Source organism: Suillus subalutaceus (assembly GCF_016647625.1).
Source record: "Suillus subalutaceus strain FC151 chromosome Unknown DFJ58scaffold_9, whole genome shotgun sequence".
Lineage (NCBI taxonomy): Eukaryota > Fungi > Basidiomycota > Agaricomycetes > Boletales > Suillaceae > Suillus > Suillus subalutaceus.
Window position 1 is genome coordinate 301,683 of NW_024540258.1, and position 24,400 is coordinate 326,082.

Genomic DNA, 24,400 nt, shown 5'->3' on the forward strand with positions numbered 1-24,400 from the left:
ACATGACTAGTCGGCATTGCGGCATTGCCAATTTGCTAAGTCATTTTGAAGTTCCGCTTAGGCAGAGTCACGTGACGCTTGACTCGTTTCAAGAATCGACATGATCCAAAAATGTTATATGCAAAGATTAAAATTCCTTGATTCTCTGCGTCAGATACCATCAAGATATCCAGTCAGACCAATAAAACCTCCCATTATCTTGTTTAGAACCATGGCGTCAGAAAGTCCCGCAGGAACACACAAGGATCCCGTCACGGGAGAGATGATTTCCAAGACGTGCGTATCGAGTTACTTATGATCATGATCATATCTGCGTGCTCACAGATTGCACAGTGAACTGAAGCGTCGCGAGAAGCAGCGTGAAAGGGATGCGAAGAAAGCCGAGAAAGCCGCTGCCGCACCACCCCAAGCTGCATCTAAGCCTGCAGCCGCAAATGAGGATGACCTGAACCCAAATGTGAGTCATCTCTGCTAGCAATCGAACACTGATCCTGACATAATGCAGCAATATTTTGAGCTGCGTGCTCGTACGATCCAGAAGCTCAAGGAGACTCAGTCTCCCAATCCCTACCCGCATAAGTTTAACGTCAGCCAGAGTATAACCTCGTTTGTTGAAGAGTACAGCAAGGAAGGCTTGATTCCCGCTGGTCAGAAGCTCGACAACGTAATTATCGCTCTATCTGGTCGTGTGCACAATATCCGGAGCAGCGGCAACAAGCTCAAGTTTTACGACCTACACGGTGAAGGCTCGCAAGTGCAAATTCTCGCAAATGGTCCGGTGAGACCCGTCTCAAACATTGACGGCTTACATGTATTGAATCGTGTACAGTGATGCGGATGACGCGGATGAATTCATGTCTACACAAGCACTCTTCCGGCGCGGAGACATCGTCGGTGTCACTGGCCACCCCTCGCGCAGTCAGAAGGGTGAGCTCAGCATCTCCCCCTCGTCCATGGTTCTCCTCGCACCCAATCTGCACCAACTCCCATCTGCCCACTTTGGTCTTAAAGACCAGGAGACCCGGTACCGTAAGCGTTACCTCGATCTCATCATGTCTCCCAGTACACGCAACATCTTCATCACACGCGCACGCGTGATCAATTACCTCCGCCGCTACCTCGATAACCTCGGTTTCCTCGAGGTTGAGACACCCATGACGAGCATGGTTGCAGGTGGTGCCACCGCACGTCCATTTGTAACACATCATAATGATCTGGATTTGGACTTGTACCTCCGTGTTGCACCTGAGCTGTACCTGAAGCAGCTTACTGTTGGTGGACTCGACCGCGTGTACGAGATTGGACGTGTCTTCCGGAATGAAGGCATTGATTTGACACATAACCCTGAGTTCACTCTCTGCGAGTTTTACATGGCCTATGCGGACATGTATGACCTGATGGAACTCACGGAGAACCTTCTCGAGGGTATGGTCAAGTACCTGAACGGCGGCAGCACGATTGTGACGTATCACCCCGAGGGTAAGGACGGCAAGGAGCTCGTGCTGGACTTCAAGACGCCGTGGAAGAGGTATGACATGATCGAGACGCTCGAGGAGAAGACAGGAGTCAAGTTCCCCCCTGGTGACACGCTGCACACGGCGGAGACTAACAAGTTCTTGCGAGACTTGTGTGTCAAGGTCAGTGATTTTATCTCGACCTTTGAGGAACGTCGCTGATGTGTCACAGCACAACGTTGAATGCAGTGAGCCCCGGACTAACGCCCGACTCCTTGATAAGGTCTGTATTCTTCAGTTTCTTTTGACGCCGTCATTAACTCGTGTATAGCTTGTTGGCGATTTCATCGAGCCCCTGTGTATCTCTCCTGCATTCATCAGTATGTCTTATGTCATCGCTTCTCCCCTGTGCTGACCACACTTCCATCTATGCAGCTGGCCACCCTCAAGTCATGTCACCCCTCGCCAAGAACCACCGCTCACGTCCCGGTCTGTGCGAGCGTTTCGAAGGCTTCATGTGTGGGAAGGAGTTTTGCAATGCGTACACCGAGTTGAACGATCCATTTGAGCAGCGGTTGCGCTTCGAGGAGCAGGTAAGACACGACCCGTTACTTTCTTTACTGCTCACATTTGTTCATCATGCAACTTCAGTCGCGCCAAAAGGAGCAAGGTGATGACGAAGCACAAGGTGTAGACGAAGTATTTGTTGATGCGTATGTTCTACTCCTGGCCCATTCATTGCTCTTCCTAAACCCATCACATACAGGCTTGAGCATGGTCTGCCACCAACCGCAGGCTGGGGCATGGGTATTGACCGGCTCATCATGTTCCTTACCGACTCCCCTAGTACGTATCGTCCGGTCTAATGTTGCACAGGTGCTGACGGTCGTGTGCAGATATCAAGGAAGTGCTTTTGTTCCCTGCCATGAAGCCTATTGAGACAGCAGGTAATACAAGCGGAAAGGAGCCTGGCCCTGCCGGGCAGTTGTGACGGTAGAGTCCTTTGAGGTGATCTAAAAGTAGGAGATATCGTGATGGATACAATAGATAGTTGTGTTTTGCTTCAACTTTTTGGCAAAGTAATGTTTCCAAGTCAATTACTTCCCAAGTCACGCTACTTTAAGACCATCATCGCTCGGGTCGTTCAGGGATGTTATGCAGGAAAGTAATGATTTTCGGGTGTGCTGTAAGGTGACGCACAAACTACTTACTATGTAAATACTAAATAAGTAGACGCAGCTCTATGGTAGTTTTTGTAAGATCATCACTTAATGTTTCTCTTCCTAACATGCCATGAGTACATGTCCAAGACTAGGACAAGGAAACTTACAGCAGCTTCCTGGCTAGCTTCGCTCGCCTCAGTATTTGCTGGAGACTCAATTTGAGCAACTTCTAGTGCAACCTCTTGTTTCTCCTCCTCGGATGGCGTTGAATCAGCCTCTGAGGGAGCAGAATCTGCACTCTCCTGGGAAACAGTTTCGCTCGATTCTTCAGAAGTCTCCTCTCCTTTAGCGACAGCTTCCTCATGCTCCTGAGCGTCCTTAGGAGAATCCGAATCCTTCATATCATATATAAAAACATGACCGAGTCGGTAAGAAAACAAACGCACGAATGCCTGCTCCATCGACTGCTTGATCTCCTCACCAGACACCTCAGTACCCTCATCATCTTTCATTGCGGGAGTCTCTGCAGCAGGGTGCGGTTCGACATGCTATGCAAAGCACCGTGAACACAGGTTACTCCCGTTAAAAACTGCAGCATTACAATACGAATTTCATGTGCTTACATGACTGGCGTCCTGTGCAGCACTCGTGAGTTATTTACTGAACATAACAAAAGATGGACATACACTCTGGTGTGCGCTGTGACCGTGGTCCGCCTCATGGGCATGGCTGGTCTTGCGCGCAGATGGTGACAAGAGATAGAGCATCTAAAACCATCTCTGAGCCTTGCTTTCGATGCAAAAAAGACGCGTCTGAAAACCCACCGCTGGACCAAATAGCAAAGCCGAGCCAATCTAAATATTTCGATCCAAAAAATCATTCATTTAACTCAAATTAGCGGGTGCATTGCAGGGGCACGCACCATCCATGGCGTATCACTCCCGTAGTTGCCATGCGATGCATGCGAGGCAGTCGAGGCCATAGTACGTCTGCTATACGCCGCAAACGATGAGCGTACGCTGTAGTTCACTCTCATTCCGTAACGGAGGAAGGAGAAAGCACTCTGGACAGGACGAGACATTCTAGTGAGGCAAACCGTAGCTATACGGTGACGTCGAGGGTCAGAACTCTATGTAGTACCAAGTTGTGCAACACAAGCAAACGAGACGTGACGCGTGAACAAGCGGACTCGGACAACTTATGTGACGCTGAGGTGGTGTGAACTTTCGCGGATAAGACCGGAATGCCTTTCGTCCCGAGGCGAATACGAGAAACTACTAGGTCGCTGGGCTGTTCGACCCCGGATAGAAGGGAAAGGATAACCGTCGGAAAGAAGGATGTCGGTCTCTCATCTGTTGCCCAGGCACCTAAATTACTTATACAAATAGGTTGGATTCATAACACGAATGTTTCTACGGGCAGAGACACAGGTCTCGAATGTGGCAGAGCTGAATTTCTACTATGCATTGCAACACCTTGTAACGAGATCTGGGAACGGGGATGTGGAGAGACTACATTAATGTCACGGTCGTTCGGATTCCGATGACTTACAAAAAATAGTTTTGACAGCTAGAAGTTTGCTAACGTGCCACATCTCGTCGACCAAAATTTCCGCACTCCGAGTGTCGGCGAACGCTTTTAAGTGTTTGACAAATCGATGAGCTGATCCCGTTTGCAGCGCTTCTTGAACTTCGGATCAAATCTTGAGATGGGCATTGGGCATGCATGTCGTAAGACTGCAATGGAATGTCCGTCGCGACGTGCCATAACCGCGTCTGAGTTGACAGGCAAAATAGTGTATTTGATTTTGAAAAACTATTGTGAACGATAATCTGTATAAAAAACACATTTATTCCGCGTTATTTGAGCCTACGGATAGTCATCCACTCTGTTGAACCTATTATGGGAGATCTTGAATCATTCAGAATGCGAGTGGAACGAGTTATTCGCACGAAGGTATATACTGGAAAATTAGAAGTGACCGTTCGACCCTCCAAAATCTCGGAATTTATGTTCCAGGATTTGGGCGTCACCAGGCGGTACAGCCTCACGAATGATATGTCCTTGAGGCCTGTTGCCAACAAGGCAAACGTGGACATGATCTCTTGCGTTAGGTCAGGGATACCTGTAAGACGACCAGCAACATATTTCAGCGTGATCATGGTTTGTCGATGGGGACGGAGGGAACGGGACAGGGTGAACGGGACGGTATGCAGAATGGACGCACGGGACGGACAGGCCGGTCTGACAGAACTTTCCAGATTCCAGGTTCCTTCGCGTATACTACTGTTTTTAGCACTCGAAATTCATGGGCAGTGTATTTCGTGCGACAAATAAAGTTGATACCCACATTGTGATGTTTTGTGGAATTGTCGTGGCATACGATGGGTGATCAATGCCCCTTAGATAAACGTTCCGTGTTACACATGTTCAAGGGCGCCCTCGAAGGCACAGAGAACAACAATAAACACATGGATGCATGCGAAACTCGGACGTACCTAAAGAGATACCGCTCAAGCCGCAGCGTCGAGTCACTAAGGCAGTATGCTGTGGCCATTATTAATCCTCGTAAGCCGAATAGGGATCATCATGCCTCAGTCTGCGGTTGTCACAAGTTGCCACCTAGTGAGTCGGTGATGGCCGCCGGGTGGAGCTGAAGATCCACAGGCACTAACCTAGGGCCTGTGTCGAGGACACTTCAACTCCGTTGGGAAAAGCTACTGCAACATCATGATGTGCTGCCGCCTCGGTGATCGGATTACCCGTGGTCTCGGAGATGATCAATTCGAGTCACGAGCAAGTTCCCTCGAAAGATGTGATGCTATTGAACTAAAAAAAATCAGTTCAGTATCAAAAGTCCATCACGACAGCGGCTGTCAAGATGTAAAAGGGAATAAAGGACATACGTTACGGTTGCTGCAACATGTTTTGATTTCGAGTTTCATAGCTTACCTACTAAACAACGATAGTTTGATGGGACTGGAAGCACTTTGATATTCGTTACCCAAAATCCTGTACAGTGTACATACGTGGGATATTAACCCTGTCAGGCATGCCGCAATCGACCTTCCACTCTATCTCAAGTTGAAAGTGCCCAAACCGAAGAATGACCAAACGACCAGGTCATGCCCATTCCACTTCTGAACCAATCCTAATGCAGACCTTCGACGTTACCAACATCGACAAGGAATACCAGTTCTATGATGAAGAGGCTGCAAGAGTCAGCCAGAAAATTGATGAGGAGCTCAAGGTCTGTACCTCATTTTCCTATTAACTGAGAACTCGTGGTCATCGAGATCTGCAGAGAGACTGGGTGCGGCGCAAGGATGCTCAGAGAAGACAAGTCAAGGGTGCGTTCTGTCGCTGAGGAACACTACCCATTCCGAGTTGACTTCAACTCATGTGATCATACAGTCATGCTTCTTGGCCAGGCAGAATCCGGAAAATCAACACTCCAGAAGCAATTTCAGTTGTACTACGCTCATCATGCCCTCGATCATGAACGTCCCCTATGGCGTCCAGTTGTGTATTTCAACATCCTCAAGGCTGTTCGAATGATTCTAGATGAACTGGACCACGAACTCAACAACCTTTCGATTGATGATTCAGTGGAGGGCCAAGCTGTTGCACACTCCCTAGCCCCCTTGGGTGACCTGAGTGAGGAGTTCTCCAGGCTACGTACTAAGTTAGTGCCTCTGGTTGCAATGGAGGATTCGCTGGCATCCGAACTCAGTGGTGGAGTCGCTGTGACCGGCGGCCGAACTGGTGTATATGTTCGTGCAGGATGGCAGGCCCTTGTCACCCCTTTATCGCCGAACCGGAGTCGTGCACTTCCTGGTACTGGCGGACTTTCTCCCGCTGTTGCTCAGGTGACCAGCCTGGCTTCGAGGACGCTCATTTCTGTTCAAACCGAGGTAGATGAACTTTGGAAGCACCCGGCCGTTCGGATACTCGTCAACAACAGACGAATCAGGCTTGATGAGTCTGCACCATTGTATGACGAACCATCTATGCATTGGGTATTGTTTATTGACCGTCCTTGCAGCTTCCTGGATAGCATCAAACGTGTCGCGCAGCCTGATTATCTTCCGTCAACGGGTAAAGTGCATAGTTGTTCTGAAATTATTTGCAAATATTGAATATATGTCTGATTTAGCCGATCTTCTCAACGTTAGACTGCAAACGCTCGGTGTGGCCGAGCATTCTTTCGATATAGAATTATGCGGCTCTAGGTACAACTGGTTGATGTACGACGTCGGCGGAGCTGTACGTGTGTGTCTGTTTTTCTTGTTTTACTGTTTGACTCAAAAAGGCGCTGCATTCATTTTCAGCGTGGCCAGGCGAGTTCATGATATTTAATGATCTAAACAGATCTTCCGTCTGACTCCGAACCATCGCATCAGCGCCACGCATGGGTACCATACTTTGACGATGGTGGGTGTTTTGCTCTGATCGTTGCATTTGACGCCCGTGGACACGGGCACCACGGAGACAAATTCATTGTCCGCAATAAGGAATGTTTACTAACTGGCCGTGTTTCTTGGTTTCTGATTAGCAACTGCAATCATCTTTTTGGCGCCAATCAGTGCATTTGATCAAGTATGTCTTCGTGTATTTTCCCCTTGTGCTCCTATTCATTGTACCCGAAATAGTATCTTGAAGAAGATCCTCGGACCAATAGAGTGGACGACTCGTTGCAGCTATTCACAGCCATATGCTCAAACAAACTCCTGAAGAACTCGCATTTGGTTCTGATGCTTAACAAGGTTTAAATTATTATTCTTTATAACTCCTACCATGTGACTGATGTGATATGACTGTATACAGACTGATTTGCTAAGGAAGAAACTAGAAGCTGGGGTCAAAGTGCGGAAATAGTGAGATTTGGTGATCAATTGTTGGTTGGCTGTGCTCACAGCTTGGCGATAGTATCACATCATACGGCGACCGCCCGAACACCTACGCCGATGTGTCAGAATATTTCAGGGCACACTTTATTCAAGTTCACAAGCGTCATGATATCAGCCGTCGAGCGTTGTATGTTGTATGTATAGACTCTTGTCTCGAAGTCACCTTGTTCACTAATAATTGTGTCGCCACCCAGCACTTCACCTCCATGCTGGTGAGTTTTCCCGTCATTCGAGGTTTGCACGAGATCTAATTAATATAAATTCAGGATATCCGGGCAACGCAGGACATTATAGTTAACGGTACGTTCTTACAGACGTTTACCCCTCGCCCCAAGCGCTCATAGCAGATACGTCAGTGGGAGAGGCTATTATCCGATCACATATCGCTAAGACTGGTCTCGCGTGATCCCCCCTTGGTCAACACTTTCTGCCGAGGATATTGACATAGCACTATGTTTATCTGACTACCTTCCAACATGACACTTCCCTCCCGACTAATGATACCTGATGATCTCTCCTTTCTTGCTGGTTATTTTACAAACTTCATCTATTGATATCCCGTCCATCATTGTCACACCTCCGCATCTCTCAGCCTTGTTGCATATAGAATTTTATTCGGTTGTCTCCCAAGTGAAAGGGTCGGTCCGATGGCATAGATGAATTTGCACACGCATTTAGCGCCAGCTGGTGTCCATTTTAACTGTCACTCCCACACTCTTGCCTGATAAGCAATTTCTGTCTATGGTACGCCTTTACATCTCCCGATGGTGATGATTTTGATCCTTTTGTGATAACCAAGATATTCAACGCCTTGTCAACTTGAGATATTAACGATTATCGCAACCATGCCGAAGGTGAAATGCATGCATTGCGGTGTGGTCCTCGAACGCCACAAGATGCCACACCATATACGAGAACTCCATAACTTCAACGATCCTTTAAAGCCCGGGCAGCCCAACCGAAATGCATCCAAGATGTTGTTCGGGGAATGGCAAGCCAAGGAAAGCACCCACCCAGCTCCTGTCATCACTCAACCGGAACGCGCAACATTCCAGTGGGAAATCCAAGACATCGTGCATGAGTTCACCGCCTTGCCGGATCAACTGAGACAAGCGTGCAGCGAGAGCGTTGAGACCCTGCCTGTTCTTGGGGTGAGTCCATCAGCGTTGCAACAGTCAGTCGGTGTCGTGATCTGCGCTGCCATCAGGCATTGTACGCGTACACCTTCACGCATCTTCAACTATGCGCTCCAGAGAAACGAAGGTCGGGATCATATTTTTGAACCAGTAGTTTGAATTCTCATACGCAACACCAGTCTTATCGCCGAACTTGAAGACCTAAAGGCGAAGTTGATAAGAGAAGGCGATACCTGTCTTTCGAATCTAAAGACTACGAAGGATGGACTTGTTCACATTCTACAAATGGTGTGCAAGGCTTTGGTCAGTGAGGAGTCTACTAAACGGTATGAACAGTCACAAGTCGAGAAACACATTTGCAATACTGGCCTGATCAACGAAAAGAAATTGCACGACCTCGACATCAACAACATAGGAGCGTTGATTGTCGAGCACATAACATCGAATGAGCGTGCCCACGCTTTCTACGCCGCCGATGACAACGCACAGTTCATGGTCGAGATACTGCAAAATGTAAGCGCTAACTTGAGGTTCCACAGTTACCCTTTTGACATTCGTAATAGCTACTTACGGCTCGGTCTGAAATTCTGGAAAAATATAGAAGGTATCTGGTGAATGCTGTGATCAAACTGTCAAGGAAATCTGGACGGTTCCCACAGAGTTTGCAACTTTGTCGCATTCAGGACTTAAAACATACCGAATTTCATGGCGGGTTTGGCTTGATCTATCAAGGCAAGCTAAACGGCCGCCTTGTTGCCGTGAAAAAGGTGCTAGAGGGTAAACGTTCCAAAGAACAATTTAATAAAGTCAGTAATTTCGATTCAGACGGCAACAAAAGTTCACATGTTGTTATGTCTTGTAGTCATTTTCTAACGAAGCGGTAGTCTGGTACTATGTACGACATCCAAACTGTCTTCCGTTCTACGGCGTATACGTCTTTAATGACGCTGAGAAGACCTGGTGTCTGGTATCCCCCTGGATGACAGACGGTCATGTCAATCACTACCTTAAGGAGCATCCTGATGCTGACAGGTATCCACTGGTAAGTACAGTTTCATTTCATACCAAGAGATCCGGCTTATGGTAGTGGAGATCCTGGATGTTGCACGCGGCCTGGAGTACTTGCACTCGATGGAGCCAACAGTGAGTCATGGCGATCTGAAAGGCGTAAGTGTATGTGACTACCTGTGATTCTGGAGAGTTCAAGCTTTGCATTTTCAGGTCAATATCCTGATAACGTCTTCCGAGCGTGCATGCATAGCGGATTTTGGAATTGTAACGGCTCGAGACCCTAATATTCAAATGACCACAACAACATCCGGTGTCGTAGGGACGCTTCACTTTATGGCTCCAGAACTTCTAGCCGCAGAGAGTGCAGCTGATCTCAAGAAGTTGGACAGAAGGCGGTGCGACATGTACGCATTGGCTTGCGTCTGTTATGAGGTAGGAAGAAAAAATAGTTCGTTCGGCTTGACCTACCACAAAATTTGCAGATGTTTACTGGGATGTGCCCATTTAAAAACTGGCCCGGGAATCCCAAGCCCTTAGTACTGAGGGGACACCGGCCAGAGCGGCCACGTGAGACCCACCAAGTGTTAGACGACTTTATGTGGAGTCTCATAGAAGCCCTGTGGAAACATAAACCGGAAGAACGACTAACAGCAGAACAAGTGTGCGAACGAATCTCTCACAAGATGGATACTGAGAAGAAAAATACCGAGCGCCCGTCCACTGAAGTGGAGTGGGATGTAGGTTTTCTGGCTGATGCCGCCGTGATGATGGTGACAGAAAATCCTTTCGCGCTTGCGCATACGTAGGCTTGAACTCGTATGTACATAAGTATGTTGTATAATTGTGTTGGCCATGTATATATATATACTAATGCTGCCACTCTGATATGTGAGCGCTTGAGCACTGAAATCTAGATCTGGAGGATCACTGTGACTGCAGGGCAGTATCCATAAGTTGGTATCTGATCAAGTGGTAGAAGTAAGTCGTCCCTTCTATATGGAAAAGGTCTGCTTTGATGCCGGCTCCCTTGCCGAAGCACAAGTTCTGCACAACTATGTGCAAAAAACCGGTCGCAAATTGATCCTCAGACTACATGCGCATTGCGCGAGTTCACTTACCAAGTGACAGTAGGTACATGAGGACCGTGGGAATATACAAAAACTTTGTAGGCTAGGATCATCGACTTGGTCAAAACACTCATTTTCATAACCTTGCACCTCCAAAATGTCGACCAGTGGGCTGAAGGCGATTGCCCCTGTGCCCACCGCGGCAGATTTCTTGGACATTGTCCTGTCCAAGACTCAGCGGAAGACACCTACAGTGAGTTGTGTGTTGAGGGTATCGTCCAGAGCAATCTAATCATCTTAATGTTCCAGGTAATCCATAAAAACTTCAAGATCAGCCGCATCCGTAACTTTTACATGCGTAAAGTCAAGTTCACGCAAGACACTTTCGATGAAAAACTAGGAGCCATATTGTCAGAATTCCCCCTACTCGACGTGAGTTTGATCAAGCTCTCCTGGGGGGATTAAAATTCACAAACATGAGGCAGGACTTACACCCTTTCCTGGCGTCACTCATGAATGTACTGTACGACAAAAATCACTACAAACTTGCTTTAGGCCAACTTCGCACTTGTCGACATCTCATCGATCAGGTTGCCAAAGATTACGTCCGGCTTCTTAAGTTCGGTGACAGTTTATACCGCTGCAAGCAACTTAAAAAGGCAGCGCTTGGTCGTATGGCCACTATCATGCGCAGACAGAAAGATCCTCTTGCCTACCTTGAGCAAGTTCGCCAACACATTTCCCGTCTTCCCGCCATCGACCCTAACACCCGAACCCTACTCATTTGCGGCTACCCAAATGTCGGGAAGTCGTCATTTATCAATAAGGTTACGCGCGCGGACGTTGACGTCCAGCCATATGCTTTTACAACCAAGTCCCTTTTTGTTGGCCATCTAGATTACAAGTACCTGAGGTGGCAGGTAATTGATACCCCTGGGATTTTAGATCATCCGCTGGAGGAGATGAACACGATTGAAATGCAGAGTATTACGGCTCTTGCACACCTCAAGAGCTGCGTGTTGTATTTTATGGACCTAAGTGAACAGTGTGGTTACACTGTGGAAGCTCAAGTGCGTATTGCAGCATACATTTTGTGTCTGGACCACATGCCAATTTTTACCCGCAGTGTAAACTGTTCCATTCTATCAAGCCTCTATTTAATGGCAAGCCGACGATACTTGTCATCAACAAAATCGATGTAACCCGCCTTGAGGATCTTACGTCTGAGAATCGCGCCCTCGTCCAAGAAATCATTGACACTGAGGACGTCCAATGCATCCAGGTGTCATGTTATTCTGATGAGGGGGTCATGGATCTCAAGAACAAAGCATGCGACGCCCTCCTAGCACACCGCGTTGACACGAAACTCAAGGGCACCAAAATTAACTCTGTTATCAACCGTATACATGTGGCACAACCGAAAGCTCGGGACGACGTTACCCGTGCGCCATTTATACCGGATGTTATCAAAGAGCGGAAGAGGTACGATAGGGATGATCCCGACAGGAAGAAACTTTTGCGAGACACGGAGTTAGAAGAGGGTGGTGCTGGTGTTTTCAACATCAACATTAAGCGTAAGCTCCTCTGTATTTTTAATGTGCCTCCTGACATGTCATACAGAGGATTACATCCTCGCAAATCCTGAGTGGAAGATGGATGTCATGCCCGAAATCATGAACGGCAAGAACGTTGCCGACTTCATTGACCCCGATATCGCCGAAAAACTTGAGGCACTTGAACGTGAGGAAGAAAAACTCGAGGCCGAGGGCTTCTACGATAGTGACGAAAATATCTTTGACTCCGAAGACGAACGTGAAGCAGTCGAGGCTAAAAAAGCTCTTGGGCACAAAATACATTCACAGAACGTCAAGAAAGCTATGAAGAACCAGTCTCGCTTACCACGCACAGCGGGCCTCCGCACGCTGTCTGAGCTCACTACTGAGCTCAAGAAAGCAGGTTATGATCCAAGCAGTATAGAGGCGAGAGCGGGGATAATAGCCAAAGCCCAAGGCGCCAAGCGGAAACGTGCTGAAGCAGATATGGATATTGATATGGAGGATGGTGATGGTGATGCAAGTGAAGGTGAAGAAGGTGACTGGATGGATGTTGATGGCGAGGAGCAGACGCCGAATAAACGAGTCAAGGGTAACTCGGGTACAGTTATCGCCAAGCACCCGCGAGCACCAAAATCAAATCGTCAATTTGCTGGTATGCGTGATCAGCAGGTTTGTTTTTATCTTTATTTGGACGAATAACTTTTTGAATGTCTTTATTTTAGCAAGCGTCCAAGGCCGTCAAGCTACGGAACCTCGGACAGCGTGAGCGCAACCGACTGGCTAAAGCTGGAGAGGCTGATCGTGTCATCCAAACTAAAATGGTGCGTGATCATGAATACATCTTGACTTTGTTGTTGATCAGTTCCTCAGCCAAAACATCTTTTCGCTGGCAAACGGAAAGCTGGCAAAACGAACAGACGTTAGCCTGTTCGTATTGTACACTTTCATGTATTATTTTCATTATATGTCATGCAATCCATTCCATTCTTAAGTACAACTTGAACTTTGTCCTGCAGACAGTCAAAAAGTCCAACGATAAAAAGAAGAAGGGTATTTAGACCATCCTAGAAGATAAGTATGTATGTATGTACAACGACGCGCACAAAGGTGCACAAATCACAATATTAACCTTTGAAGTTCGTCTATCGTTCTGGAATATGTCGTGCGTGTATCACTTGAAGGGACGTCCTACAACGTTTCCTTGGTGAGTCGTCAGGTAAGGTATAGTGTAAGGGAGAGTGGAGGTAGAGAAAGATGTGCGGAGGGAGAGGGTTTCGCAGTAACGGAGGATGTGGCCCAGGTTGATAAAGAATTGGATGCAGGTCCATATTTAGTCCCAATCAATGGTAATTCCGCCCGGGCCAGGAGCAGCAATACCAACACCTCTTTCAGATTCACGTTTCAGCCACTTGAGAGCACGCTTGTCATCCTTGAGGTGTAGTTCGAGTCTTTCCAGGCACTTCTTGTTGTGATCCTGCGATAACGGGCACGTTAGATAATCGAAGGTTCCGCAGGTGAAGGATCACTGATCGCTTACTTTCAACCATTGCTTCTCTTCCTTGGTAAGCATGCTTTCTTTGACCATCCGTGTCTGAATCGGAACACACGTGAGGCGTTCAAACCCAAGCCACACGTCGCCGTTAAATTCGCCTTTCGTCTGGTGGCCGATACCATGAGATGCCATCGTGATGTGGGATACAGGATCAACGTACCTTGACTCTGCGAATAGCCAACGCAGATTCAATGCGCATTCCCCATCGGCCATCAAGATCTATAATTCACACCATGATGAGTCACGACGGGGGAATTTCGGCTTTTAACTCACAGAAACCAGGCTCGTTTGTTATGACGTGTCCAGGAACAAGAGGAACGTTGCTGGAGAATCCGTGTGGGCCTTCATGAACGTTTAAGAACGAGCCAAAACCGTGGCCTGTGCCGTGCTATGTCCAAAATCACGTATCAGGTGATGGTCAAACATACGTCAAGGAAGCGTCATACCATGTAATTAAGTCCGTCCTTCCATAATGCACGTCGAGCAAGAACGTCAAGTTGGGAGCCGGTGGTGCCCTCCGGGAATACTGCGCTATCGATGGCAATCTGAGATTATAAGGTGAGGAAGTGCGGGGATTGATATGACCGTCAGTGACGTACGTGACCCTGCAAAACGCGGGTGTAGGCTTCTGATTGGTCTACTGATGGCCTTCCAAAATGAACTGTACGTGTTGTGTCACAGGTGCCATCACGATATTGACCTCCAGAATCACTGGAGTGAAGGAAGTTAATGGCCACGAACTTTGATGGGATTCTCGATGCTCACTTAAGGTAAGGGGTGTCTCGATCAATCATCCGGGCGCCAGATTTCGTAGGCGAATAGTGAGGAAGAGCTGCAAGATCCGAAATATCAGCGATATGAATTACCATGCTGTGGAAGCTGCCTACCCGCGTTAGGCCCGCTTGCAGAGATATTCTCGTATGCGAGACCCCAATAATGCTTGTTTTGCCTCCTGTACTCTGTGAGTCGCCATGCTGCTTCATACTCCGTAATGTCGTATCCTTGTTGGATCTTGTGCTCTAGCCATGCAAGCCATCTAACCTAAACGAGAGAGCATGAGGTGAGAATCAAAACTGTCAACCGAGGATACACACATATGCAGCACCATCGCGAAGGTATGCACGCCTCAAGCCTTCAAGTTCTACTTCATTCTTAATGGCCTTGATGCTGTCAATGAAGGATGGCGTGACGGTATATCGGAAATGCGTCAGCATCAAGGAGATCGCATAGGAGGTCTCTGGAGAGATAAGGACTTTGCCCTCGCCCCATTCTCGCCGGCGGAGGAAAGCCCAGATGTCGTTATATTCCTTCCGTTCGATGTTGAGGGCACGTAGGTGATCCTCTACTTCATCGGTAAGCTTGACGGAATCTAAGAATAGAACAACCCTATCAAGAGAAATGAACAGGTAGGTGTAGAACAGAGGATTAAAAGGGATGTCGGAGCCACGTAAGTTAAGAAGCCAAGCTAAGTGATCTCTGTAAATCTCCTCAAGAGATATCGGTGGAAATTGGACGCACCAATTGAGGATAAAGAAGTAATCAAGGTACCGATGTGCATCTGGGCAGGAGTCGGAGCTGCTTTGGAGTATGAAGGGACAGCCGGAGGTTGAGCCTGGATCCAAGCGCGAACCTCTGCGATTTTTGTGCTAGCTTCCCTGCCCGTAAACTCGAGAGACTGGATAAAAACGGGTTCCTTGGATCGCAGGGGCTTTTCTTTCCAAACCATGTCAATAAAATTCTGGGGAGGATAGATGAGCTTCGAGTTCTTCTGGTTGAGTTGTGTATTCAATAAGGTAGCCTTCTCGTGGGAGATCATGCGGGCGTCTATACCAATCTTCGAATCCTTGGCACGATCCTGATATAACACAACTCTCTAAGGAAAAGCCGCGGGATTAAGCTGATGACACGCACAACCAACCAATCAATCCAATCTTTAGGGCCATCCACAGCCCCACCAGGTATCAAATGCCAGTTTGAGTCAAGTTCATCGCGAGCTTGCAACCAGTAGCGCGAGTCGGTTACTAAGTAAGCGGCCGTCTTCGAAATAATAGCTTGGCCCGCACTTCCAGTAAACCTGACGATCACGTAAGATCCAAAGTTGGACGACCAAGACAAATAACTCACCCAGAGATCCATGACCTACGTTTGTCACTCGCTGCAACGTACTCTGACTGGTGGGGGTCCTCGCTGGGCACAACGCTGAAGTAGGAATGTCAGCCTGAAGAAACGTAAGGGTTGGCTTTGCTCACTAATAATCGAGTTTCTCCTTGACCATCAACTTCCTGATCTCGTCCAATCTTTCTGTCGTGTCTACCTTCTCCTTGATGGATTCGACGTCATTAATCTTGCGTTCATAAGCAGACCCAACAAGCGTGCTCGCAGAGTCATTCGAATAGAAGGGTGGACGTTTGCTGCCGCTCGACCTGGAGGAGGTGCGAGTAGGCGATTTGTAAAGCGGAGGTCTTTCTGAATCGACAGAGGGCGATCGTTCCAACATCTCTCTTTCCCTCTCCTTGACTTTTCCCAGTCCCCACCCATATCCCCATTTCGTAGATTTCTTCGAATCAACCCTGGTAAGAGCAGACTTGCTGTCGTCACGAGAGTGTTGCGAGAACTTGGTGCGGCTCTCGTTAGCAAGTGTAGGGACATCGTAAATCTCTGAATCCGAATCAAAAGATAGTTTCTCTGTGTCTGATGCGACGCTCCGTGTGGTGGAGCGGGACCCGGAGCGGACAAGCTTATTCTGGGAGCCTGTGGAATTGTGCGATCGTTTCGAACGATTGGAATGGTTGTCAGACCTCTGAGACGAACGATGGGAATTATTGTCAGACCGCTCAGAACGATTGGAACGGTTCTCAGACATCTGAGATGATGCATAAGATTTTTCCGAGTCTGTACGGACTATGAGAGGGCTGGCTTCGCGAGTTCGTGAGCGATTTGGGAAAGGAAAGCACATGGGCGGCGGGGGCGGCGGTGGAGGCGGCGGCGCCATGATAGATGGCGGATGATGAAGGTAAGAAGCAAAGAACCCGTGCTGGTAATATTTAATGAACTCAGAACGTACTCACACGAGGTTGGACGGTGATTATTACCAAGGGTGCCATGGCATGCGTCAGATTGAAAAACAGCAAGCATGTAAGTAATAGAGGTAACCTGTGGGAAAAATATGACTAAGCGCTAAATTGGGATTATTGGAAACACGGACCACAAGGTTAAGTACCGGCCCAATTGCCAGTTGGTCATTTATGGGCATGGAAGACCTCGAGGACAGCTCCGTGACCGATGAAATCAACGTCACGGCTGCGGAGAAGAATCAGTAGGAAAGGGTGCTAAATGAGGGGTGTTGTCCAGCCATACTATTGGAACGCTTGGCGATAGCCAACAGATATGGTGATCAGTCCTGGGATCGATCCCGCGGGTATGCGAATGCCACGTACCAGCTGGTGGACAAAGTTCATATCACACCTCAAAAACACGAGGCTGGAACGGCTTGCCATCCAGCTTCGGTCCGCATTTGACTTGTTCCTGACCCTAGTACTAATGTGTGGCCTGTAGGGTTGCGGAACCCATGAACCCACGATCTTCCACGGGGTCTAGATTGGTTATTCTAGATCCGAAATGAATATAGTCACAAAGATCATGAGGATATCGATATGTGTATATTTCAAACCAACGACGACTTATCGAAGCGCAATAGACCACGTCGAGCTTAAGACAGCCGACGAGAATTTCAGGCATCTTCGGTTAGGTACAGTTTTCAATACGCGGAGACATGCAGAGCCTTCGTCAAAGGTTGATGCACTGCAGAGCACAAAAAGACATCTTGTCAGAAGGGCGCATGACGCTAAATTTGACCTCACTGCGCGGTACTGTCTAGCTTCAATTGGCGTGTGTGGTTCTAGACACACATAGTTCTGGAATGGAGATCACCCCCTACTTAGTACGCCACCATTGCTCCAGCCACGGAATGATCTGAAGAAAAATAGAACCTCATAAAACCACTTACCAGTCACATGGCTGGACCCCTGGCGCCTGGCGGCCTGATTAAAATTCGTCGCAGACCAGAGAATGGAACAGAAGTAAATCTCAGCTGTTGTTCATTATCCAGACCTGTGAATATGATGGTGCTGATCTGGAAAGAGGGTACACGAGCAATAGCGCGCGATGTTCAAGAACCATCAACTCAGAAATGGAGGGGAAGAACAAAATATCCTGTCAGATCGCGAATAGTGCCATGTTATTGGATTTGACAGAGTGTTCCTTCAAAGCTCCAACCTGCTCCAACCGTTCGAGTTCACGCAGGTTCACGCAGACACAGCTAGGTAGGACGAGATGAATCACTGATTGACGGACCAAGCGTGCGACGAGAGGTGTGGCGTGATAGGAGTCTGAACAAGACTTTAAAACACACATTGGTGCTGTAGGCTCATCAGTGAGACCTAGTGGCTTTCGAACCACTATCAAATGAGTTGACAGCCTGTAAAGTTGTTCGCCTGGTGGCAACAGTACCACGGTCCAGATAGGGATGACGTCGGGCATCTTAAGCGTCGAGGAAGCTATTATCTAATTACGTAAATAATTATGCAATATTTACATCAACAGTAATAGCCTAGTACTTTTGGTAAGATTTTTTTTAGGTAAATCTCGTTTCACTGACTCTGAGTGCTCATACTAAGTAACTCGTTCCGCAGGACAGCGCTTACAGGTAATACAGTAAGCCAGATTTTCAGTTGGATTTGAGGCCCCCAGATCATCGAGGTTCCGGCTGCGTTAAGTTTCTTGAAGACCAAGACCAAATGGGACATCGTGTCAGTCCATGGAACATGACTCGGAGCTTCTCCACAGGATGGTCGACCTCGACTGGACGAATATTCCGAGTCCATGATATACCGACGACGGTGAGAGTTTCGTGTATCTCCTGTTATGTCGCGTCTTGACGGGACTGATTTCAACTTTGTTACTTATTACGTTGCAAAGTATGTCACAATAGCTTGTCTCTTTGCTAAACGGCCCTTAGTTTGCCATACCGAAGCTCTGGATTTTCTGGCTTGAACATAGTAGGACATGTAGGTCGTCCGCTCGTTTATGTCATTGATTCTATCCTTGTCAGCCCACTCTCGAAGAAATTGCCGTGTGCGTCACTGTGATCATGACTACGATCCTCTACTCACAACTTCTTCCTCAGCATCTTCGATGATCAGGAAGTAATTGCCCAGGCTGCGCACATGCAGGCCCCATGCACTATGTGGACGATATACCTGGATGTTCTGTCTGTCATAGGGCTTCGCCCTGACAAACAATAAACACTGATCCAAAAAAAAGATGTGGACGATATCAAAGAGAAAGAGACAAATTTTGAGTCTGAAGTCACTACGACGAATTAAGCAACCCGTTCCCGACGGACTCAGCACATACGAGGTGGAATGGGTAACATCACCAAGGATTTAATCTAGTTTCACCTCCATTCTCATTCTTCCTAATCTTCATGTCAATAGTGATGCTTTACGATCAATTGCGAATATGGTTGGGTTTGGATCGATCTCATCGGCATGCGAACGCCACAGCGAGGCACGCGGAAAACAAAGTTTTGTGTCCTCTCGAGAACGCGAGATTGGACTAGCTTCAAGTTGCCACCCAGCCACCAAATGACTCGATACATCGCCGGCCCGACCGCCGAATGGTCTACGCCGACTTGACAGTTCACCGACTTATCTGTTAGTCTTCTCCTAAGTTTTCTTTTTGGCGGAACGATAACACCAGAGAGCAAGAGAGCAAGTCAATCCTCACCATACCAGAGCTCTGAGTTCTCTGGCTTGAACATGCTGCACGCGCTGTTTCATTGTTATCGTGCTTGCCGCCTGACCGCTCAAGCGCTCATCCTGGATGTCAAGGATGTCAAGGGTGTCACGGGCCTAAAATATACGACCAAGTCACTATTTAATCGTCGTATCGTTGCACTCCCTCGACTTGATAACAAACCATGGGTTCTAGTCCCACTGTCATCACTGAAGGCTCTGCTGCCTACACTCACCTTATTGATTCGAGACCATGGTACAGGAACAGGCGTATGTTCCTCAAAGAGTACGCATAGAGAATGAGAGTACTGATAACATAATAGGCCTTATCATACTGAACTTCTGGATCAGTATCATGCAAGTTTCAGAACACATACTAATGTACACCCAGTTAGCTTAATCCTGACAGGTTTGTTACGTCCTACACATATGGTTTTGATGGTGAGTTTCATATCTTGAGTTATTGACAAGCCTGCCATCAAGCATTTAGGTAGCATGATGAGTACGTGACTGTGTGGGTTTCAAGATGACATTCTAAACGCGGAACAGACGGTCTGCAGTCTTTGACGCAGTGGAATGAAGCGTTTGGTTATCCTGCTGGTGGGAAGGTGTGCCTAATGCTTTACGTTGATTAAACCGTACTCATCTGCTAGCAAGCTTGGATTACTCAATGCCATTCAAGTAAGCTAATCTTAATGATTGCAATCGACGGAGTTGGCTAACTACAGCACGACCTCAGAACATCGGGACCTTGTGTGCTTACCCGTTTGCACCTTACATGTCTGATGGCATGGGTCGGCGCTTCTCAATCGCATTCGGTGCAAGTGTGATGGTTGCTGCCACCGTGATCCAGACTGCTAGTAATTCTGTGCAGATGTTTATTGGAGCACGGTAGGAAGTAAACGGCTACTCGCAAGAGTCACTACTGACTTATTTCCGCAGTTTCTTGGTTGGTTTCGGTCTGACATTCGCTGCCTCCGCTGCTCCACTCCTTGTCCATGAGGTTGCATACCCTTCTCACCGTAGTCAGGCAAGTTCAATGTATGTCTCATTATGGTAAGCTGTTCTGGTGCCTTCGCCCGGACGTATTCTTATCATCCTTCAGGTTCCTTGGGAGCATCGTGTAAGTTATTCGCAATATAGACTTCGCTTTCATGCCAGCTCACCAGTTGTCACCGCTTAGTGCGGCATGGAGTGTTAGTTTTTTTTCATTCGAAGCCAAAAAAAACTAAAGTGATACTCTTCATAGACTTATGGCACATTCACCATCCAGAATAGTTGGGCGTGGAGACTTCCTTCTGCACTCCAAGGTGTTTCATCTCTGATACAAGTCTTATTGATCTGGTTCGTCCCCGAGTCACCACGTTGGCTCGTGAGCAAGGGAAAGTGAGTATGACTCTCCTCGAAACGTAACAAGTCTGATGTGTGTAAAGGGAGGAGCGTGCTCTCCAAGTTCTCGCTTACTATCATGCAAATGGCAATGCGTGAGTGTGATCCATTTCCTTTTGGTATCAACGCGTAAACCAAGCCTATCGTGCAGACAAGATCCTCTTGTGCAGTACGAATTGGAAGAAATCAAGGCTGCGATTGCCTTTGATCGGGAAGTAGCTGGCAATGTTGGCTGGCTGAGTTTGATCAAAACTCCTGGAAACCGAAAGCGTTTGCGCCTTGCCATCGCGATTGTTGTCTTCTCCCAGTGGTCTGGGAATGGTTTGATGTAGGTTCGAATGCTATATCGTAAAGACATGATTCTGACAGCTCGTTGATTTTCAGTGCTTACTGTAAGTTAGCTTCATTGATGTATTACGTGAATGCTCATGATTGGATTGACAGATTTGAACAAGGTCCTCATTGCAATTGGAAGTGAGTGAGTTGTGGCTTGACACATACCGACCAGTTATCATTCCTGCGTAGTTACGAACCCGAAAACGCAGTTGCTGCTTGTAGGTTTGGAAGAAGTGCGTGATGCTCGCTCGTTCACGGATTTTTCTAGAATGGTGCTCTCAATACCTACAACTTCTTTGTTACTATCACTGCCGGCTTTAACTCTACCCGTGTGGGTCGACGCCCACTGCTCCTCACATCTTGCACCGGTCAGCATGGTCCTCGGGCATATAGATATAACTGGCTGATTTAACGTGTTAGGTATGGTCGTCTTCTGGACCGCGCAGACGATCTGCTTCTCCATCCACCAAAGCACCGGTAGTATCGCAGCTGGTAATGCAGTCGTTGCTTTTATTTGTGAGTAGTACATAGGAGCTGATTAAATCCGGAGCTGACAAGTTTTTAAATTTTCAAATACAGTCCTGTTCTACACATCTTGTGAGTAGTCTATTACTCTTGTGTTATTAACCTACTCACGTTTATACAGACAACGTTCGTCTTTCTAACTGATGCGTCTTCTTCATCCTACCTGAAATCAAGTAATATCAGATTGCATTTCCACCTCTCCTTGCGTCGTGAGTCATGTGAACTTCTGAAGTGAAAGTCGTCGTGAATTATTCTACAAGATACCCCGTCGAAATTTTCCCGTACCCCCTCCGTGCTAAGGGTTATATGGTAGCCAACTTCATGATGACTCTGTCTCTGATCTTCAACCAGTATGGTTCAACTTCTTTGTCCGTTTAAAGGTCCACTCACATTCGCAGATATGTCAACCCCATCGCCCTTGAAGCGTACGTCTCAAATATGAACCTATCTACATCTGCTGATATCGAATTCGACGCTCAGTCTGCAGTGGAAGTACTACGTACGTGAGATCTCGCAAGTTTCCGACGTGTCTTCATTCATCCGATGTTCTATGTCAGCTGGTGTACATCGCTTGGCTGTGCTTCGAACTTGTATTCTGCTACTTCTTCATCGTTGAGACAAAGAATGTAATTATATCGTCTTTACTGCGCATACACGATCCTCGGCTAATGAAATCTCGTCAGCGCACTCTCGAGGAAACTGCCGCGTATGTTACAGTGATAACGACTGCAATTTTATATTCACAGCTTCTCCACAGCATTTTCGATGGTGAGGAAGGCGTGGCCCGGATTTATGACAAGGCTGCTGCGCATGCAGGTCTCACGCACCGCATTAGCACGGAAGAGAAAGATATGAAGTCAGATTTCGCAGTCGCTATGACGGATTAATCTTTCCGTAAGCCCATCCCAGTCGGATCTACTTGCCTTTTATTGTTCCCGATTTTCATGATAGTAATGTTTGAAATACAATCCGACGATGTAGTAGTGCATCCTCCGCTTGTGAAGTTGAAATAGTTGACTGGTTACAACATTCACTGTGTGATTTTACGCAATCAATTGAGTTGTCAAAAATGTTCAATGCCAACGTGAGGCATTTCTCGCGCAGTGTCATCCTTGGAAATTTGAATATTCTGGCCAGTCTACGTGTTTTGTAAATGATAAGGGAGTGAGATGGAAAATTATCTGATTCTGTATAACAAAAGAACTGAGAGTAAGAGAGCGTTTGCCTAGTCTCCCCTACTAGATGGTCCTTTACAAACGAAGATAAGATAGCGGTCTTGTGAATTCGACGAACATCACGTGCGTGTGACAAAGTGTGACGCTGTGCGGATATGTGCCGCAAAGGTGTGCCGAACAGTGCCGAACTCATGCCGAAGTATGCTAGGTAAAAGTTGAAGAATATGGTACAACGAATACTATAGGTAGATTAAGAGCAGCAAGAAGCTTAAGTACTCAATGAGTTATAACATTAGTAGAAGATGTGTATCGCGTGAATTAATGTGTTGTTGGGAGTGTACTATGACAATCAAGCTCCTCCATAATGGATTGCGGGAGAACACGATGGCCGCGGTATTTTTTTATTGCACGTAAGTGTAGTATGGACTTGGAGCACCTTCTTGCTCAATGTCCAAGGTCTTTTGTTTTTTCCTGCCAGTAAATGCTTTGTGAGCCTGGGCTATTACTAGATTGTCTCTCGAACGTTTCTGTGTGTTCTGTTGCCCATGTGTCTTCTAGGCAGATGATGGCAACGGCTTCACGGCAAACTGCGTCGGAGTATTATGCATAGTACTGTGCCACTGACAGTCACTTTCAATAACAGAAGAAATTGGAATTAAAAACTTTCCACTGCACTTTTGTTCATTTTGAATAACGTGAAATGTTCACAATATTACTACTGAGGTAACTGAGTACGCGATTGATGTAGAAAGGGCCTGACCAATAGTTATTACATTTTTTGTCTTTTGTCACTCTTTCATCACGTTTGGCACGTGACGTTCGTCGAATCTACAAGTCCGCTCGTTCCTTGTGTTTGCCCAAAATATCGTCCCGAACCTAATGGAAGTATAACGAGAACCGTGAGGCCAGGCGGGTACTAGCAGTCTACTAAAGATCAGTTTAGACAGTCTCCTACAGTCAAGAGCTATACGTTGAGCAGTTTCAAATTGAAGTGAGTTGACATCGCAGAACAAACTCAAGTTAATACTCATTATCATGATGGTGCAAGACGCGCTTCGAACTGTTGCTGAGGGAGTGGCGGGTGCGAAAAGTCATCAACGACGAGCACAGTACTAGGTCGTCGAGTAATCAAATTTCTTGTGGTCACGGTATGTACCGTAGCAAGCAAGAAAGCGGTGTCTCGAAACTTAAGTTTTCGGGTAGACTTCGCTCGTTCCTCGCGCTTATTACGTAGCTGTAGAACACAATTCACTCCGGTGGTTCAACAAATAGATGGCCGACTCCACCATGTGCTTAAGTCATAGCATTTGGCCAGGGGCGCTGTGAAGCTT

The 24,400-nt window shown here is 47.2% G+C and overlaps 7 protein-coding genes across 7 annotated transcripts; 5 read left to right on the plus strand and 2 right to left on the minus strand.

Annotated features, from left to right (window-relative positions):
* The first annotated feature begins 96 nt into the window (after positions 1-96).
* Positions 97-2,586, plus strand: DFJ58DRAFT_763226 (lysyl-tRNA synthetase). The gene is made up of 10 exons (XM_041388595.1): positions 97-276; positions 334-457; positions 506-773; positions 868-1,637; positions 1,687-1,737; positions 1,786-1,834; positions 1,890-2,047; positions 2,106-2,167; positions 2,221-2,300; positions 2,351-2,586. Exons 1-10 carry the CDS (start codon positions 101-103, stop codon positions 2,443-2,445), a joined length of 1,833 nt encoding a protein of 610 aa, XP_041249174.1. The 5' UTR covers positions 97-100; the 3' UTR covers positions 2,446-2,586.
* Positions 2,587-3,946, minus strand: DFJ58DRAFT_763230 (uncharacterized protein). Its single transcript, XM_041388596.1, has 7 exons — positions 3,540-3,946; positions 3,442-3,471; positions 3,304-3,384; positions 3,241-3,252; positions 3,064-3,165; positions 2,785-3,012; positions 2,587-2,737 (listed from the first exon to the last, which is right to left on the minus strand). The coding sequence occupies exons 1-7, from the start codon at positions 3,696-3,698 to the stop codon at positions 2,723-2,725; spliced, it is 627 nt and encodes a 208-aa protein (XP_041249175.1). The 5' UTR covers positions 3,699-3,946; the 3' UTR covers positions 2,587-2,722.
* A 1,619-nt stretch (positions 3,947-5,565) lies between these two features.
* Positions 5,566-8,385, plus strand: DFJ58DRAFT_763237 (G-protein alpha subunit). Its single transcript, XM_041388597.1, has 15 exons — positions 5,566-5,867; positions 5,922-5,967; positions 6,032-6,611; positions 6,663-6,715; positions 6,774-6,883; positions 6,949-6,957; positions 7,021-7,051; positions 7,173-7,216; positions 7,270-7,383; positions 7,445-7,494; positions 7,547-7,661; positions 7,722-7,739; positions 7,794-7,827; positions 7,884-8,271; positions 8,327-8,385. The coding sequence occupies exons 1-14, from the start codon at positions 5,724-5,726 to the stop codon at positions 7,931-7,933; spliced, it is 1,398 nt and encodes a 465-aa protein (XP_041249176.1). The 5' UTR covers positions 5,566-5,723; the 3' UTR covers positions 7,934-8,271; positions 8,327-8,385.
* On the plus strand, positions 8,254-10,527 carry DFJ58DRAFT_763244 (kinase-like domain-containing protein). The gene is made up of 9 exons (XM_041388598.1): positions 8,254-8,678; positions 8,735-8,790; positions 8,843-8,951; positions 9,000-9,176; positions 9,227-9,469; positions 9,526-9,705; positions 9,756-9,830; positions 9,885-10,106; positions 10,157-10,527. The coding sequence occupies exons 1-9, from the start codon at positions 8,373-8,375 to the stop codon at positions 10,478-10,480; spliced, it is 1,692 nt and encodes a 563-aa protein (XP_041249177.1). The 5' UTR covers positions 8,254-8,372; the 3' UTR covers positions 10,481-10,527.
* Positions 10,528-10,828: 301 nt separating this feature from the next.
* On the plus strand, positions 10,829-13,330 carry DFJ58DRAFT_494813 (P-loop containing nucleoside triphosphate hydrolase protein). Its single transcript, XM_041380676.1, has 7 exons — positions 10,829-10,994; positions 11,051-11,173; positions 11,227-11,811; positions 11,868-12,315; positions 12,362-12,966; positions 13,020-13,118; positions 13,168-13,330. The coding sequence occupies exons 1-7, from the start codon at positions 10,899-10,901 to the stop codon at positions 13,219-13,221; spliced, it is 2,010 nt and encodes a 669-aa protein (XP_041249178.1). The 5' UTR covers positions 10,829-10,898; the 3' UTR covers positions 13,222-13,330.
* Positions 13,331-13,491: 161 nt separating this feature from the next.
* On the minus strand, positions 13,492-16,952 carry DFJ58DRAFT_494839 (Creatinase aminopeptidase). Its single transcript, XM_041380677.1, has 13 exons — positions 16,099-16,952; positions 15,974-16,048; positions 15,761-15,923; positions 15,368-15,704; positions 14,944-15,314; positions 14,737-14,890; positions 14,615-14,681; positions 14,449-14,560; positions 14,296-14,394; positions 14,123-14,237; positions 14,010-14,068; positions 13,835-13,954; positions 13,492-13,771 (listed from the first exon to the last, which is right to left on the minus strand). The coding sequence occupies exons 1-13, from the start codon at positions 16,839-16,841 to the stop codon at positions 13,628-13,630; spliced, it is 2,559 nt and encodes an 852-aa protein (XP_041249179.1). The 5' UTR covers positions 16,842-16,952; the 3' UTR covers positions 13,492-13,627.
* Positions 16,953-19,611: 2,659 nt separating this feature from the next.
* Positions 19,612-22,917, plus strand: DFJ58DRAFT_903986 (uncharacterized protein). Its single transcript, XM_041394890.1, has 27 exons — positions 19,612-19,914; positions 19,968-20,025; positions 20,054-20,085; positions 20,194-20,252; positions 20,302-20,325; positions 20,384-20,535; positions 20,587-20,700; positions 20,750-20,767; positions 20,828-20,840; positions 20,894-21,030; positions 21,078-21,128; positions 21,185-21,361; positions 21,418-21,425; positions 21,478-21,507; positions 21,559-21,587; positions 21,638-21,737; positions 21,790-21,885; positions 21,949-21,966; positions 22,016-22,020; positions 22,078-22,103; positions 22,155-22,249; positions 22,298-22,319; positions 22,375-22,393; positions 22,452-22,520; positions 22,578-22,600; positions 22,652-22,788; positions 22,846-22,917. The coding sequence occupies exons 1-26, from the start codon at positions 19,830-19,832 to the stop codon at positions 22,779-22,781; spliced, it is 1,590 nt and encodes a 529-aa protein (XP_041249180.1). The 5' UTR covers positions 19,612-19,829; the 3' UTR covers positions 22,782-22,788; positions 22,846-22,917.
* The last annotated feature ends 1,483 nt before the right edge of the window (positions 22,918-24,400 follow it).